We start from the raw sequence: 13952 nt of genomic DNA on the forward strand, positions 1-13952 counted from the left end.
TATTTTGGGAATAATGTATACATTGGCTATTTATTTGCGTCTCTCACTTCAATTTTTTTCTTCCAGTCAACCAAAATCTGTTGGCGGCTGTCTCTCGAACGCAGAGCTTTCACGTTTCTATTCCTTTGTGTTTATTTCAATGGGACAGAAAAACCCTGTGGGGACCACGAGTACATTAAGAAAGGAATTCAGTTCGGAAGTGAGCAGTTTGGTAGAAAGGATAACATCTTGGAACAACTAGTGAACGGTTTCAGGAAAAGCTTTCTATTTCGAGTAGATGTATGCAATTTTATCAGCCTTTAGTGTAATCGCTCAGGCGATTATGGAGACTTGATTGGTCTAGGATGGCGTCATACGTCAAACGTCTTGGTTTTCTGTGATGCTTTTTCCATGTAAGTCATTAATAAGTAATAACATGATTTCTCGTGCAGTTTCGTGTAAATAAACCCCTGTAAATTTTTCAAAGACTGCAAATTACACTCACCTTACGGGCTCGAGTAATTTTGTTGCCTTTGAAAAATTTACTCTTGCTTATTAACCAAATTGAACTCAAAATCATGTTATTACATTATGAATTCGAATGCACCTGAGTAGTTATACTCAAAAGATCATTTGCCTTCCTACACAGTGAGCATTGATAAGCTCGACTTTTTCTCCGGGATAATTTAAAATTATAATCCACTCATTGATTTTCCAGCGACTCTACGTCGCGTGCCGCATAATCACCGGACAGTTATCACGCAGTAAACCCCATTTACTTCCTTTTTTGTCCTCCAATTATTTCCGTCGAAAATAAACAAAACCAGCCTAAAAATTCCACTTTTTCAACTTGATCGCTTTCTATTGAAGAAAGAAAACTTGTGTTGTAGAGTTCACTGGAGCTGCTAACAAATGCTGCCTCGGTAAAAACAAGAAAAATGTCACACAGACTTCAGATTGATGAGACGTTTTTATCAAGAAGTAGAATATTTACATGAAATTAGAGTGATGACTAATGAAAAAAAAGCCGAAAAGTTTCAGTGACATCTGTCTTTTTTGTTGGGAGGTAAGACAATTTCAAGCATTCACCAAGCTAAATTTCTTTTCTCTACTTGTTCTGTCCACCATCTTAACATGGATGATAGCCACCCGCACGAATATCTCAGCAACGCAGCGTCCATCGTTCTATCACTGTGGCTCTCCTTGTCTAGCTTAGCAGCTGTAACTGGAGATGCAGTTGTGTTGTGGTTGCTTTACAAAAACGGGTCTTTACGAACAATTTTCAACCGCTTTTTAGCCTCGTTGTCAGTAGCAGACTTGATGGTTGGGCTTCTTGTAGGCCCTGTGTGGATTGTCATCAGATATTGGATTCAGCCGCCAGTTTACACAGTTTTGTACGAGTTAACAGAGCTGTTGTGGATTCACACAACCGCTGCCACTACTTTCAACATTTGCTGTGTTTCTGTCGACCGATTTATTGCCATTCGGTTCCCATTTCGTTATCAGGACATTGTGACCAAGAAAAGATGCTACACGGTGATAACTTTGGTGTGGTTATCTTCAATGGGTCTTTCGTTCTCGGCGTTGTCGGTAACTGACGAGGAAAGTATTCATATCTCCATGCTATGGATTTCTTTAACAATTATTATATTTGCGGTTCCATTAATTGTAGTCTCGTGTTCCTATATTTATATTTTCAAATTGGCAAAAAAACAATTTCAAAGAATACGAACGGCAGGAGAAAATTCTACAATATACAGCAACAATTCTAGAGTTCGTAGTATGAAAAATTTCAAAGCTATAACAACAATTGGTTTTGTTTTAGGTGCTTTTATTATCACATGGATACCCAGTTTTGTTGTTCTGTTTGTTGATTGTTACTATATCGTGATAAATGACTGGGATAAAAGTAATAGATTAGACTTTATTGTGTGGCCCTGGGTTGAGACAATCGCTTTTACTTCATCAGCAATCAATCCATTCATATATTACTTTCGAAATAAAGAGTTCCGCCAAGCCTTTCGACGTACCTTTCGCTGGTTACCCTGTGGACGCAGTAAGGAAGGCACAAGGACAACCGTGTTGAGGTCAACTGGAAACCCAATGATACGAAAAGGTTTGAGACCTGGTAATTTAGCGACTAAAGAGACAGAGCTCTGAGGACATCTGAAAGGAAACAGGAACGTCTGCCTGCTATTGAAAAATGATGCTTTAACGGACTGAAACTCCAGTTTAAACATGTTTTCATAATAATACGGTAATATGGAATCAGATAAAAAAAATACTCTTCTTTGCCACAATGGCTTAGCCTGGCTTTCTCTCAGTTGGTAATTCGTATTATGTCCTCACACTCCATAAATTGTACTTGTTATCTAGTTGCTTCATATGTAGCCCGCTTCAATTAGATTTTGTTAAAAAGAATGCAGAGCAAGTTTTTCCTTCTCTAATTTTACATTTGTAACTGAAATCTACGCAAGAGTAGAGAGCGCTCTCTACTGCGAGGATCGTGCATCATACGTATCTATAACCGCAGTTCAAAATATATGAACTTCATATATTCATCGTATCTGATTTATCATCACGGGTTTATTATGAATCAACTTAACAGTCTGCTCCCAGTTGGCTTGTTAGCTCAATTGGTAGAGCGCTGCACAAGTATCGCAGAGGTCAGTGGTTCGAATCCCGTACAGGCCTGATTTTTTTCTGGTCTGATTTTCGCTGTTGCATAAATAGCGCTCTCCACTGCGAGGATCGTGCATCATACGGTGCTCATCATGTTCAACATGCAAACGTGACTGATTCTAGATTTGAACTATTTGAGGGGTATTCTTGACCTGGAAAAGAAAAAAATACGGTTGTAACAATACTGGTGATTATCTATTAGAGTTTGACTATAATTTTTTCTTAAACGAACATGATGAATGTGAGCTACCAGTTTGGTGCAAGTCGGCTAAGACTTACGCAAATTTTCGCCTTTCAGCGAATAAGCGGCAGAAACCAGATGGCACGCACGAAGTCAATTTTTTTTAACCAATTGCCATAAAAGTCTTCCTTAAAACCTCCCTAATCGAACATTTCCTCGTCAGAGCCCAGTTACACAACCTCAGGTATCGTGCTAATTGCTTCTTCAGCGCGTCACCATAAAACTGATAGACTAACATGTAACGACTTCTTTCTTGAATGGAGACAAACAGTTTACCAGAAAATTCTATTGTATTCTTGTGAGGCCTGATAGGTCTAAGTTCCAATCAAGTAAAATTTAGACTGATGATATATGGAAAAAACGACCCATTCAGTTCATTCAAGCTTGAAAATTTGAAATAAACGAGAAGTTTCATTTATTTATGTATTTTTTTCAACAAAGTATAAATAATCGTTTCACTGCGATGCAATTTGGGATAAATTAGCACGAGTGAATTTTTCAAAAGCTAAACAATTCGGCGAATTTTAACAAGCTTTTAATATAACTGATCAGCCCTATGTATATACCTATCTACATATATTTAGTAGCATAGCACGCGAAACAAAGAAAGTCGCCAAAAACTGATACTTCCCAAGCGGCATGGCAAGCATTCTTGCACTCTCGGCAACCTAGATGCTTTGATTCAAAGGAGTAATCTGAAAAATAAGTTAACAATTTCCGTTCCGCTTGATTCCGATAATCTGCTGACAATTTTTCCTGGAGGTTTCTTGGACACCAACAAGTGAACCCTGCAAAGTACTCAAACAGAACTATCACTACGCTGTTAAATTGACCTGACCATATGTGACGAATCCGCGCCACAAAGGTGGGCGCCCTCCAGCGTACACAAAACACGAAACATAAACAAGCCTGAGAATACACGCCACAACACAATTATTAAAACGTAGACCTAGAAATATTTGTTACTCTAAGTAAGACAATATAGTAATTAACAATTACAAATAACAACAAAAAAACAAACTAAATAATTTACCCTAATTACATTAATACGATAAAACTAAATTGCTGAATTATTTACCTAAATTACTTTGGACGAGTTTACAAGAACGTAATAATTTAAAACTAGGATGCCCTGACTATATTTACAAGAGTATTATTAAGATAAAAAGATAGGGTTTTTTTTTTCAGTTCAGTTCGGTTTGGTTTCACCTTACGCCCGCGTCCGTGTTCTTGTCTTGTCCACAACTCACCACGCTCCACCAACAAACGGTACCCTGCCAAACCAAGCTCCCGTTTCTCCAACCAGGTTCCCTTCTCAGAAGTTTTCAACTTTGCTCGTTTCCTTTTGAGCTTTGCTTTATCTTCTGAAAACTTTGCAGTTTTCAACTTTTACTTCTCGTAACTTGACTCACTCAAACTTCTCGTAACTTGACTCACTCAAACTTCTCGTAACTTGACTCACTCAAACTTCTCGTAACTTGACTCGCTCAAACTTCTTGTTGAATCAGTTACTATCTCTTCTTCCTTTAGCTCATAGTCTGGTAGATTCTTTGCACACCCGTTCCCCGGAAAATGGTTTTCTACCGTGAAGTGGAACGATTTTTCTGAATGAATTTGTCAGAAATTATATTGTACCGTGTCACCGTTCCCTAAAATTTTTCCACGCTCTTCGCTCGTAACTCACAAACCTTCACCTTACTTCTTCGTAACCGTGCCCAAATCCTTCATTATATACGGATGCAAGGTGCGAGAAAAAAGGGAAGAAAACTATAAGTGAATATATTGCATAAAGGTTAATTACACGAGTAAAGAATGTGAATTACGTGTTAGATACAAATACCACACACTAGACATATCCTAAGCAGTGGCGGATCCAGGGGGAGGGTCCGGGGGTCTGGAATCCCCCCACCCCATCAGACATGACGCTTACAACTTTGAGACAGGATCGTATATTACCTTTTAACTGGCTGATTTTTTTAATGAATCCAAGTAAACGGTAAGCGACCAAGGAATTATAACGTGCAATGGCGACTGGTGGGAGGGGGTGTGGGGGGTTTGGGTGCGAAGCAAATTGCCTGAAAAGAGTCCAACAGTCCTTTCTGAACCAAAGTTTGGACCCCTCAATCAAACATTCCTGGATCCGCCTCTGCTAAGAGAGTAAAAAAAATGCATTACATAATCCTGAGTTAATTCTTTTGAATGCTATCATGAAACCATACCAAAGGAGATCGTTGAGTCGACGCTGAAAACCTAAAATCAACGGAAGTTCTCAATTCCAAAAGGAAAATTGCTTAAAGCAATTTCTAGAGAAAGAGAAGACCTGTTCCGCATTATCTTTTTAACAAAGATTTAGTTGAAGTTGGTTCCATATAGGGGAACTGGGCAACTGCCATAGAAACTCGTAAAATATAAAGAATGTGAGGACATAATTCTTCGTTTGCACGTGACGTCACACCTAATTATGCGATCTCTGAAAACCGGAAGTCGGCCATTGCTGGTGGATCAGTGCCGTATGCAAACAAAGCGAAGCAAAGACTTTTCGTCACAGTTGTTGAGTTTTTGTTGTTGTTTTATTCGGCCATGGGCTATATTTGTGCTGTCAAAGACTGCAGTAACAAAAGTAACAAAAAGAAAGAGGATTCTTGTATACAATATTTTCGCTTCCCCACAATAAGAAAGAACGGAGGAGATAAACTACGCAAGCTTTGTGAAGATCGTCGACGACAGTGGTTGGCAAACATTCGGAGAAAGGACTTAGACGACAAGAAGGCTGAAAGTACGCGTGTTTGCAGCGAGCATTTTGTTGACGGTGAGTAAAAAAATAAGGGGTAGATTCATGTTTAGGAAAATGCACGCGATACGATTTACGCAAAGATTTTTACGGACCTCAAGTTGATCGCGCGTGTTATCATTGCATTTTAGGTTCGCCTTCTAGTGTTTGGGATACCACAGATCCTGACTGGGCACCAACTCTTAAATTAGGCCATGGTGATATATGCAATTCTTCAATAGCAGTTGAACGCAATGCTCGCGCAAAAAGCAGAAAAAGACGTAGACAAGAAATAGCTGATATGGAGGCTGAAATTGCTGAAACAGTTGTTGAAAGTGTCGAAAGCCCACAAGTAGAGACTGAACCAACAATAGTTCAAGAATTCAAAGTTGCTGAACCAACTACTAGTGAGTTAATTTCTATTATTTCTGCATTCTATGTATGTGTTCCGATATATTTCCTACAAAAGCTTATCTTGTGGTGTTATTATTTTGAATGTTTTAATCTACAGTGCGTGATTCAAGTACTCTAAGTGACAACAATTGCCAGGCAGAACATGCTACTACTAGAGACCAGGAATGCCAAACAGACATAGACCTTACCCAAATGGAAAATGAAAAAAACTACCTACAACACTTGATACGAGAACTATCCAATTTAAAGAGTCAACTCCTATCTGCTCGATTTTCAGAACAAACATTTAAAAACAATGATGAAAAAACTAAATTCTACACTGGCCTGCCAAACTACAAAACCCTGATGAGTGTATTTAATCTTACCTCTCATTGTATCAAGAGAAACTTTCAGAATGGTCTTGAATCATTTAGTGAGTTTATTCTAGTTCTCTTAAGGTTGAAACTTAATCTCACACTTCAAGACTTGGCTTACAGATTTGATATTTCAGTAGCAACCGCATCAAGAATATTTGATCGATGGATCCATGCACTAAGTATTAGATTGAAATTTCTTATATATTGGCCAGAGCGTGAAGAACTGCAAGCAACTATGCCTAGAGTATTTCAAAAAACTTTTGGCAAGAAAGTTTCTGTTATTATAGATTGTTTTGAGATATTTATAGAAAGGCCAAGTAGTCTAATAGCAAGGGCAATGACTTGGTCCAACTATAAGCATCACAATACCATAAAGTTTTTAATAGGCATAACCCCTCAGGGTACTATCTCCTTCATATCCAAAGCATGGGGAGGCAGAGTTTCAGACAAACACCTGACAGAGCACTCAAGAATACTACGAAAGCTTTTGCCTGGTGATATTGTACTAGCTGACAGTGGCTTTGACATATAAGATAGTGTTGGCTTTTATCAAGCCAAACTACACATTCCAGCCTTCACAAAAGGAAAAAAACAATTGTCTGCTGTCGAGGTTGAGGACACAAGAAAAATTGCAAATGTACGCATACATGTTGAGCGGGTGATCGGTCTGGTCAGAAGGAAATACAACATTATGCAAGGGATACTGCCTGTACAGTTGGTCACGTCACGAAAAGGAGATGACCTTGCACCAATAGACAAAATAGCTATTATTTGTTGCGCACTGACAAACTTGCCTGGGTCAATTGTTCCATTCCAATAAAAATTCTTTTTTAATGACAAGAGTATTTAAATATAGAAAACATATGTAGTCATTATATCTGACATACACTTTGCTAACAAGAAAAGTGAAAATTTCTGTGTTAATTAGTTCAATTTTGTATAATTTTTGAACAAAGTGTTACAGTGATAAACTGAATGCACTGTACTGTCTAGAAGTTGAAAGTTTGACGAGGTAATATATATATAGTGACCAGTATAACATAACAATAATATTTACATGTTCAGTACTAATCCCATATTTGACAAGACTCTAAAATCTATGAAATATACATTGTCATTTCAATTGAATGTCAAAAAAAGTTCTTTTTTAAGTCCTGGCTAATAATACTTTTTGTAAATAATTTTAAAAATAGAAATTGCTGCAAATTTTAGAATTTCAGAAATGTTACAATGTCGCAAATTGGGACAAAGTTGTTGATTGAATACCATAAGTGATTACTTTTATAGGGATTTATATTAAAAACTTCAAAGAAAAAAACATGATTATAACCTGTGTTTGGTACAAGAGGGTCACACCCACATCCCTTCAGGTACACTACCAAGTCCCACACACTCCATATGAAACCACTTAACTCTGCAGTTCCTGGCACAGGCAATCAGTGTGCTTTCACATTTGTCCTCCTGGCAGGTGCACCATGGCCCGTCCTCTTCACTGTCTGATGGTAAATCACAGCCAGATGTCGGTTGACAGCCCCTTATAACCTCAGGTAGAATGCATTTTTTGTAAAAAGAAATGGCCTTTGGTAAATTTACATTCCAGAAGTGTTCATCAGGCATTAATCTTTGAACAAATAGGTCACACTCTGTCCAAACAACAAAATCGCAGTACATACATACATACATACATACATACATACTTTATTTATTCCAGAAGCAGACTATGTATACACTAAGAGGAAATGGAAAATATGCTTCCAGAAAAGGAAGTTAAGAGGTTATCCCTATGTGAAAACTCCCTAAAAAATAAGTCTAAATGAAAATAAAATACTTAGTTATAATTAAATATTTAAATACAATTTAAGCTGAGATTTAAAATGCTGAAGATTATCAGCTTCCACAATGTTTCTTGGTAATTCATTCCATACTTTAACAATCCTAATGAAGAACGAATGTTTATAACAATTAAGTCTTGCTGGTTTGACGTAAAGTTTGTACTGATGATTTGCTCTCGTACATCTAGTTGTGGCAAAATCAAAAAAGGTTCCAAAATCTAAATGGTAAAAACCAAAAACAATTTTATAACACTCAATTAAAGATAGATAAGTTCTACGGTCGGAAAGAGTAGGCCATTTTAGCAATTTGCATCGGTCTTCGTAGGACATGTCTCCTTTGCGTTGATTTAAAGCAAGTCTTGAAGCTCTTCGCTGTACATTTTCAAGAGCATGGATGTCCTTGACGAGGTAAGGACACCAGACAGGTACCACATATTCCAAAATTGGCCGTACAAGAGATTTGTAGAGCATAGAAAAAATATTTGCATTAGCGGTGCCTATCGAGCGTTTAATAGAACCTAGGACTTTATTCGCTTTGTTCACAGTTATACCAATGTGGTTACTCCATGAGAGGTCCTTAGTTATTATAACACCGAGATCTTTAAATTTATCTACGTCTTTCAAGGGCTGTCCAAAGAAATAATTGGTCACTGACTTATCACGTGAATGTGTAATTCGCATAGATTCACATTTATCCGCGTTAAAACGTAATTGCCATTTACAAGCCCATTCGCCAATATTGGTAAGATCTTCCTGAAGACGCTGACAATCTGTGATCGGGTCAATTATCTCTCTATAGATCTTCGTATCGTCTGCATATAATTTGATTGTGGACGATACACATTCTGTTATGTCATTAATATACAGCAAAAACAATAAAGGCCCAAGGATGGTCCCCTGTGGAGTGCCGGAGGTTACATACGACCAATCAGAACAAGATCCCCTGATAACTACACGTTGTTTGCGACCAACCAGAAAATGTCTGAGCCAGTTAAGCAGACAACCGTCGATGCCATTACTTTTTAATTTTAAAAGCAGCCGCTCGTGAGGGACACTGTCAAAGGCTTTAGCAAGATCGAGAAAGATGACGTCGGTAGGAGTGGAGAGATTTCGTGATTTCGCCCAGTCATTAAACGTTGATAATAATTGAGTTGCAGTAGATCTTCCTCGCAGAAAGCCGAATTGATTGTTGTTGATAAGGTCAATTTCACGCCAGAAATTAAACATCCTGTCGAAAACAATTTTTTCACCGATCTTACAAGGGATTGAAGTAAGGGAAATTGGGCGGTAGTTTTCTCTCGAAGACTTAGGACCCTTCTTGTGTAGAGGTGTAATATCTGCATGTTTCCATTCATCTGGTAAGAGGCCAGCAGAGAACGATTTATTTAGCATATAGGTCAACGAAGGTGCTAATTCCGAAGCACACGATTTTAAGATGCACGGCGCGATAAGGTCAGGCCCAGGGGACTTGTTGGGCTTGAGTTTTAGGAGGAGGCGGCTTACCTCATCAACACAACAATCAATGTTTGCAAGTTTCTTGTCGACAATACAATCCTGTATAGGGAAATTTACATAATCTTCAGTGGTAAATACCGAAGAGAAATATGAGTTCATGCTTTGAGCAATATCAGAGTCGTCTGTTAGAACAGATCCATCAACTTTCAAGGAGATAAGAGTGTTAGTACCTCTTCTCTTAGACTTGACAAAATTCCAGAAAGGCTTAGGGTTTTCATTTTCCTGCAGATCAAGCGCTAGTTTCTTTATATATGACCACCGCGCTGTGTTACAAAGTCTCTTAACTGAGTTGTTGAGTTTCCGATACTTTTCCCAAATAACAATTTTGTTACTTCTGCGCGCTCTGTGATACAACGATTTCTTCTTTTTACACAAAACAATAAGCTCCTTGGTAATCCAAGGGACATTCAATCTCGTTTTGCTCTTGCGTTTGGGAATACACTCGTCGACTGCTGTGAATAATAAATCTTTCCAGCAAGCCCAGTTATGATTGATATCGCTGTCGAAGAAAGCGCAATGCCATGGAATGTAGGACAGCAATGATCTTAGGTGATCCCAGTCGGCTTTACCATAGCAATACAACAGCTTTTGTGATTTGCGCTGGATATAAGGAATACCAGATAACAAAAAAGAGATAGAATTGTGATCCGAGAAGGGTTCCCCAACTGCCAAATTGTCTACGAGGTCGGGCGAAGTAGTGAGAACTAGGTCTAGGATGTTGGACTCTCTAGTAGGTTGATTTACTAACTGTGTCAGAAAATTATCCTGGACGACGTCCATCATCAGCGTGTAAATGTCAGAGTGCCGTAAAGCTCTGTTATTCAACCAATCAATCTCCGGAAGATTAAAATCGCCAAGAAGAATCAACTCGTTTGTCGAAAGCTCTTGCAAAGCAGCTTGCAGGTCCTCTAAAGGCTTGGGATCATTATTAGGCGGTCGATAGAAAACTCCCAAGATAATTTTTCGGTTGTGCGAGAGCAGAAGATCGACGAAGATGAACTCTGAGTCCTTCTGTAGGACTCAGAGTCCTTCCTGCAGTAGGCCATTTCAGTGACAAATAATTGACACTGCACCTGATAATAATATTGGTGCTTGTTGTCAAGTTCCAGTTCACTGTCGTTGAACCTTAAGCAGAAATCCTTGTCACTGTTGGCAGCTTCTTGAATAGTGGACTTTCTGTGCTTGTATGGACATTTTATTTCACAAAGGCCAATGCCACAGCATTCACACATAACTAGCCCATCAGGGGATGCTCCTAGAAATGGCAACCTTGGATTTAAATGCAGACCACAGTCAGCTAAAGAAAGATTTAAATGGTCTCCAGCAATATTGAATATATAATCTTCTCTAGCTTTACTTTCATGACCAATACCCCATTTAGTAGCAGCACTGCTAAAGCGATGGGCTTCGGGATAACACACCGTCTTAATTAAACTCTTTGATGTTTTTTTTGGATTACTGCGGCACGTTGACGTAAATTTTGAGGCTGTTATTCTAGCAGCTCTTTGCGTATACCACAATTTTGCTTCATTCTGGTTTCTTGTGGCACTTTCAACTGTCTCTGCTTCTTTGGCATTGACATGAAGAGCAGAAAATACTTCGTCAATCAATTCTGGCTCTTCTAAAGTTTCTGAAGAGCATCTGGACTTGACTTGGTCTGCTACTGATTAAGGCAGTCCAGCAACCTGCTCTTCATGAAAAATAAAAGATGAATTGTATGGGGGAATCAGTGAAAGGATGGCAGACTTTCCATAGTTAAATATTTCTTTGAAAAAGTTATCTCTCTCTGATGCAGTAGGCACTTCAATTTGAGGCCGCTTTTTTTCTGCTCTTTGCTTGGATCCGTCTGGTTCTTCAGGCTGTTTTCGTAACTTATTTGCCGAAGCTAAGTCCATGTCACTGACTGGCATGTACGGGATCTCTTTAACATAACTCGGCATTATCCGTTGGCTTTTTTCTCCGGTACATGTCACCGAATCCCTCATTCGATATCCAGCTTCAACTGCGAATAATAGGGCACCAATATGGGAACATGCTTCGCAGAGGCCGGCCATACAATCACAGTGTCCTAGAATTACCTCACCACTCATGTCGGCGAGAAGCCATGTGCTCAATGGTGTTGTTCTGGTTCTTTGCGAGTGATTTACCCTCGCGGTAACAACAACTGAATTCGATTCAGCGACTTTCTTGGTGAATACAGTATTGACCCATCCGGAAACAAAGAAATTAACGCGTCTAAAGCTTTGTACGCCTTCATTTTTTCTCCTGTTGCCCACGAGGTTTGGAGGACGAGATAGTTTACAATATCCGGATATTGGATGCTCGGAAAATATCGTAAATCATCACTACATTCGCTATTCTTTAAAAGATATGGGTCGAAACGACATAAATTAACTTTCTGACGATATCTAGCCTTCGCAGGTCCAGTAAAAGACAAGTATTTTTGAGATAAAGCTACACCATCGTTAGTACAAATGTTTCCGTCCGCCATCTTGAATTGGTGCTATGGTCCACCAGCTATGGCGTCCCCTATTACGTAGTCGATTCTAGACACGTGATTGCAAACGAAGAATAGGTATTACCAAGAGAGAGTAAAATTTAGGATTAGTGCAAAGAGGACTTTTTTTTCAGATTTCAAATCTATATTTTTACTAAAAAATGGACAAACTAAAGTTGCAGTCTAACATCGTCCATCAATGGCAGAACCAAAGTGATAGAGCGATGGACACTGTAGCGCTGGGCTGAACCACTGGGTCGCTATCATTCATGGAAAGATGGTGGAAAATAACAGCAGAAGAAAGAAAATAAACTTGGTGAATGCTTGACATTTTCCTGTCCTGTCTACAAACCAAACAGATTTTTCCGAAACTGAATATCTTTGCATGAATTATCATATCGTTTGAATGATGTACTGTTCATTGACAGACGTGTCTAATTGATAGAGAGATGATAGAGATCGGATGAAAATAATTCCACGTTCCTGGTCTTAATCAATGTCCTAATCCTCCTCTGCTTCTCATTATCGATTAAAAAGAGTTAATGCTACGATTAATTTGTAAAACATAAAAAATCATGATGATGTTTTAGTGAATATGCAAACATTCGCGTCGTTAGCTCCGACGAAGGGCTAACGCTCGAAACGTCAGCTTTTTTAATCGTTACGGTGGCCAATTTACCATTTCAACTTTGTTGATGTATCCAAATTATTTCGTTACCCCCACTGACGCAGCCCCAAACAGTTTCTTTAGAAACTAACAGCCTTTAAACATGTAAATAGTTCATTAAGATATTTTTATTGTTCTTATAGTAATTGCAGTTTTAATTCATTATTGATTGTAAAATTAGCCCTTTAGTTCAGTTTCCATTCATGCAAACATGTAAATCGTTAATTAAGATATTTTTATTGTTCTTACAGTAATTGTAGTTTTAATTAATTATTGATTGTAAATTTAGCCCTTTAATTCAGTTAATTCTGCAATGTGGCAAATAAACGGAATAATATTATATTATTATTATTATTATTATTATTATTATTACTTGATAAGTCGCAGGACCTCTATGAGAAAACTCTTAGTTTGAATAGTTAAATTTTTAACGGCTCCTAGTCAAAAGTTAAAAGGATCCAGAGTTCACGCGAATCACATAAGTGACAACATTCATGATTCAGAAGGCGTGAATTTGATTCAGTCAGTGGAAAAATTAATTCTAAACGTAGCAGTCTGAATCTTAATTTGACAACAGAAAACACCTTTGTGGCCAGAATAAAGGAAAAATCCCAAAAATAAATCGTAACCTTAGTCTTAATTATTTGTCTTTAAGAGTAACAATGCATGTGGGTCATAAGAAGCTCCTTTCACTTGTTCCCAATCTCCTGTCGATTTCAGAGTATAAGGATTAATACTCACTTTTTCAGAAGTCGGGGGGGGACATCCATTTTCCTCGAAATAAAAATTTGGCTGAACCAATGACTTGGCTCCGAAAAACGTGTAGCAAACGTCGTCGGCGTGGGGGCGCAATAGGCGATGGGTGAATAGAAAGTACTCCCTACTCTTTTCCTTTCCCATCATCCCTTTCTAGGCCGGGAATGGCACTCCCACGCCGAAACTGTTAAGTAAACGTTTGCAAAGAGTCAGCCTTTGGCAACCCTAAGCGCAGCATCACAC

General features: G+C 38.5%; 2 protein-coding genes across 2 annotated transcripts; both read left to right on the forward strand.

Moving 5' to 3' along the window:
• Window positions 1–990: 990 nt before the first annotated feature.
• Window positions 991–2658, forward strand: LOC148723997 (beta-4C adrenergic receptor-like). The gene has a single exon (XM_088733626.1). It carries the CDS (start codon window positions 1114–1116, stop codon window positions 2137–2139), a length of 1026 nt encoding a protein of 341 aa, XP_088589752.1. The 5' UTR covers window positions 991–1113; the 3' UTR covers window positions 2140–2658.
• Window positions 2659–5753: 3095 nt separating this feature from the next.
• LOC148723998 (uncharacterized) lies at window positions 5754–7347 on the forward strand. The gene is made up of 2 exons (XM_088734000.1): window positions 5754–6079; window positions 6184–7347. Exons 1-2 carry the CDS (start codon window positions 5974–5976, stop codon window positions 6972–6974), a joined length of 897 nt encoding a protein of 298 aa, XP_088590126.1. The 5' UTR covers window positions 5754–5973; the 3' UTR covers window positions 6975–7347.
• Window positions 7348–13952: the final 6605 nt, after the last annotated feature.

This window comes from Stylophora pistillata, chromosome 9 (assembly GCF_964205215.1).
Source record: "Stylophora pistillata chromosome 9, jaStyPist1.2, whole genome shotgun sequence".
Lineage (NCBI taxonomy): Eukaryota > Metazoa > Cnidaria > Anthozoa > Scleractinia > Pocilloporidae > Stylophora > Stylophora pistillata.

Bases quoted from the DNA above. Each gene is read 5' to 3' on its own strand.
- LOC148723998 (XM_088734000.1), top strand. From the start codon at position 5,974: ATGGAGGCTGAAATTGCTGAAACAGTTGTTGAAAGTGTCGAAAGCCCA. The intron at 6,080-6,183 runs GTGAGTTAATTT...TTTAATCTACAG, and splicing joins AGTTGCTGAACCAACTACTA to TGCGTGATTCAAGTACTCTA.
- LOC148723997 (XM_088733626.1), top strand. From the start codon at position 1,114: ATGGATGATAGCCACCCGCACGAATATCTCAGCAACGCAGCGTCCATC.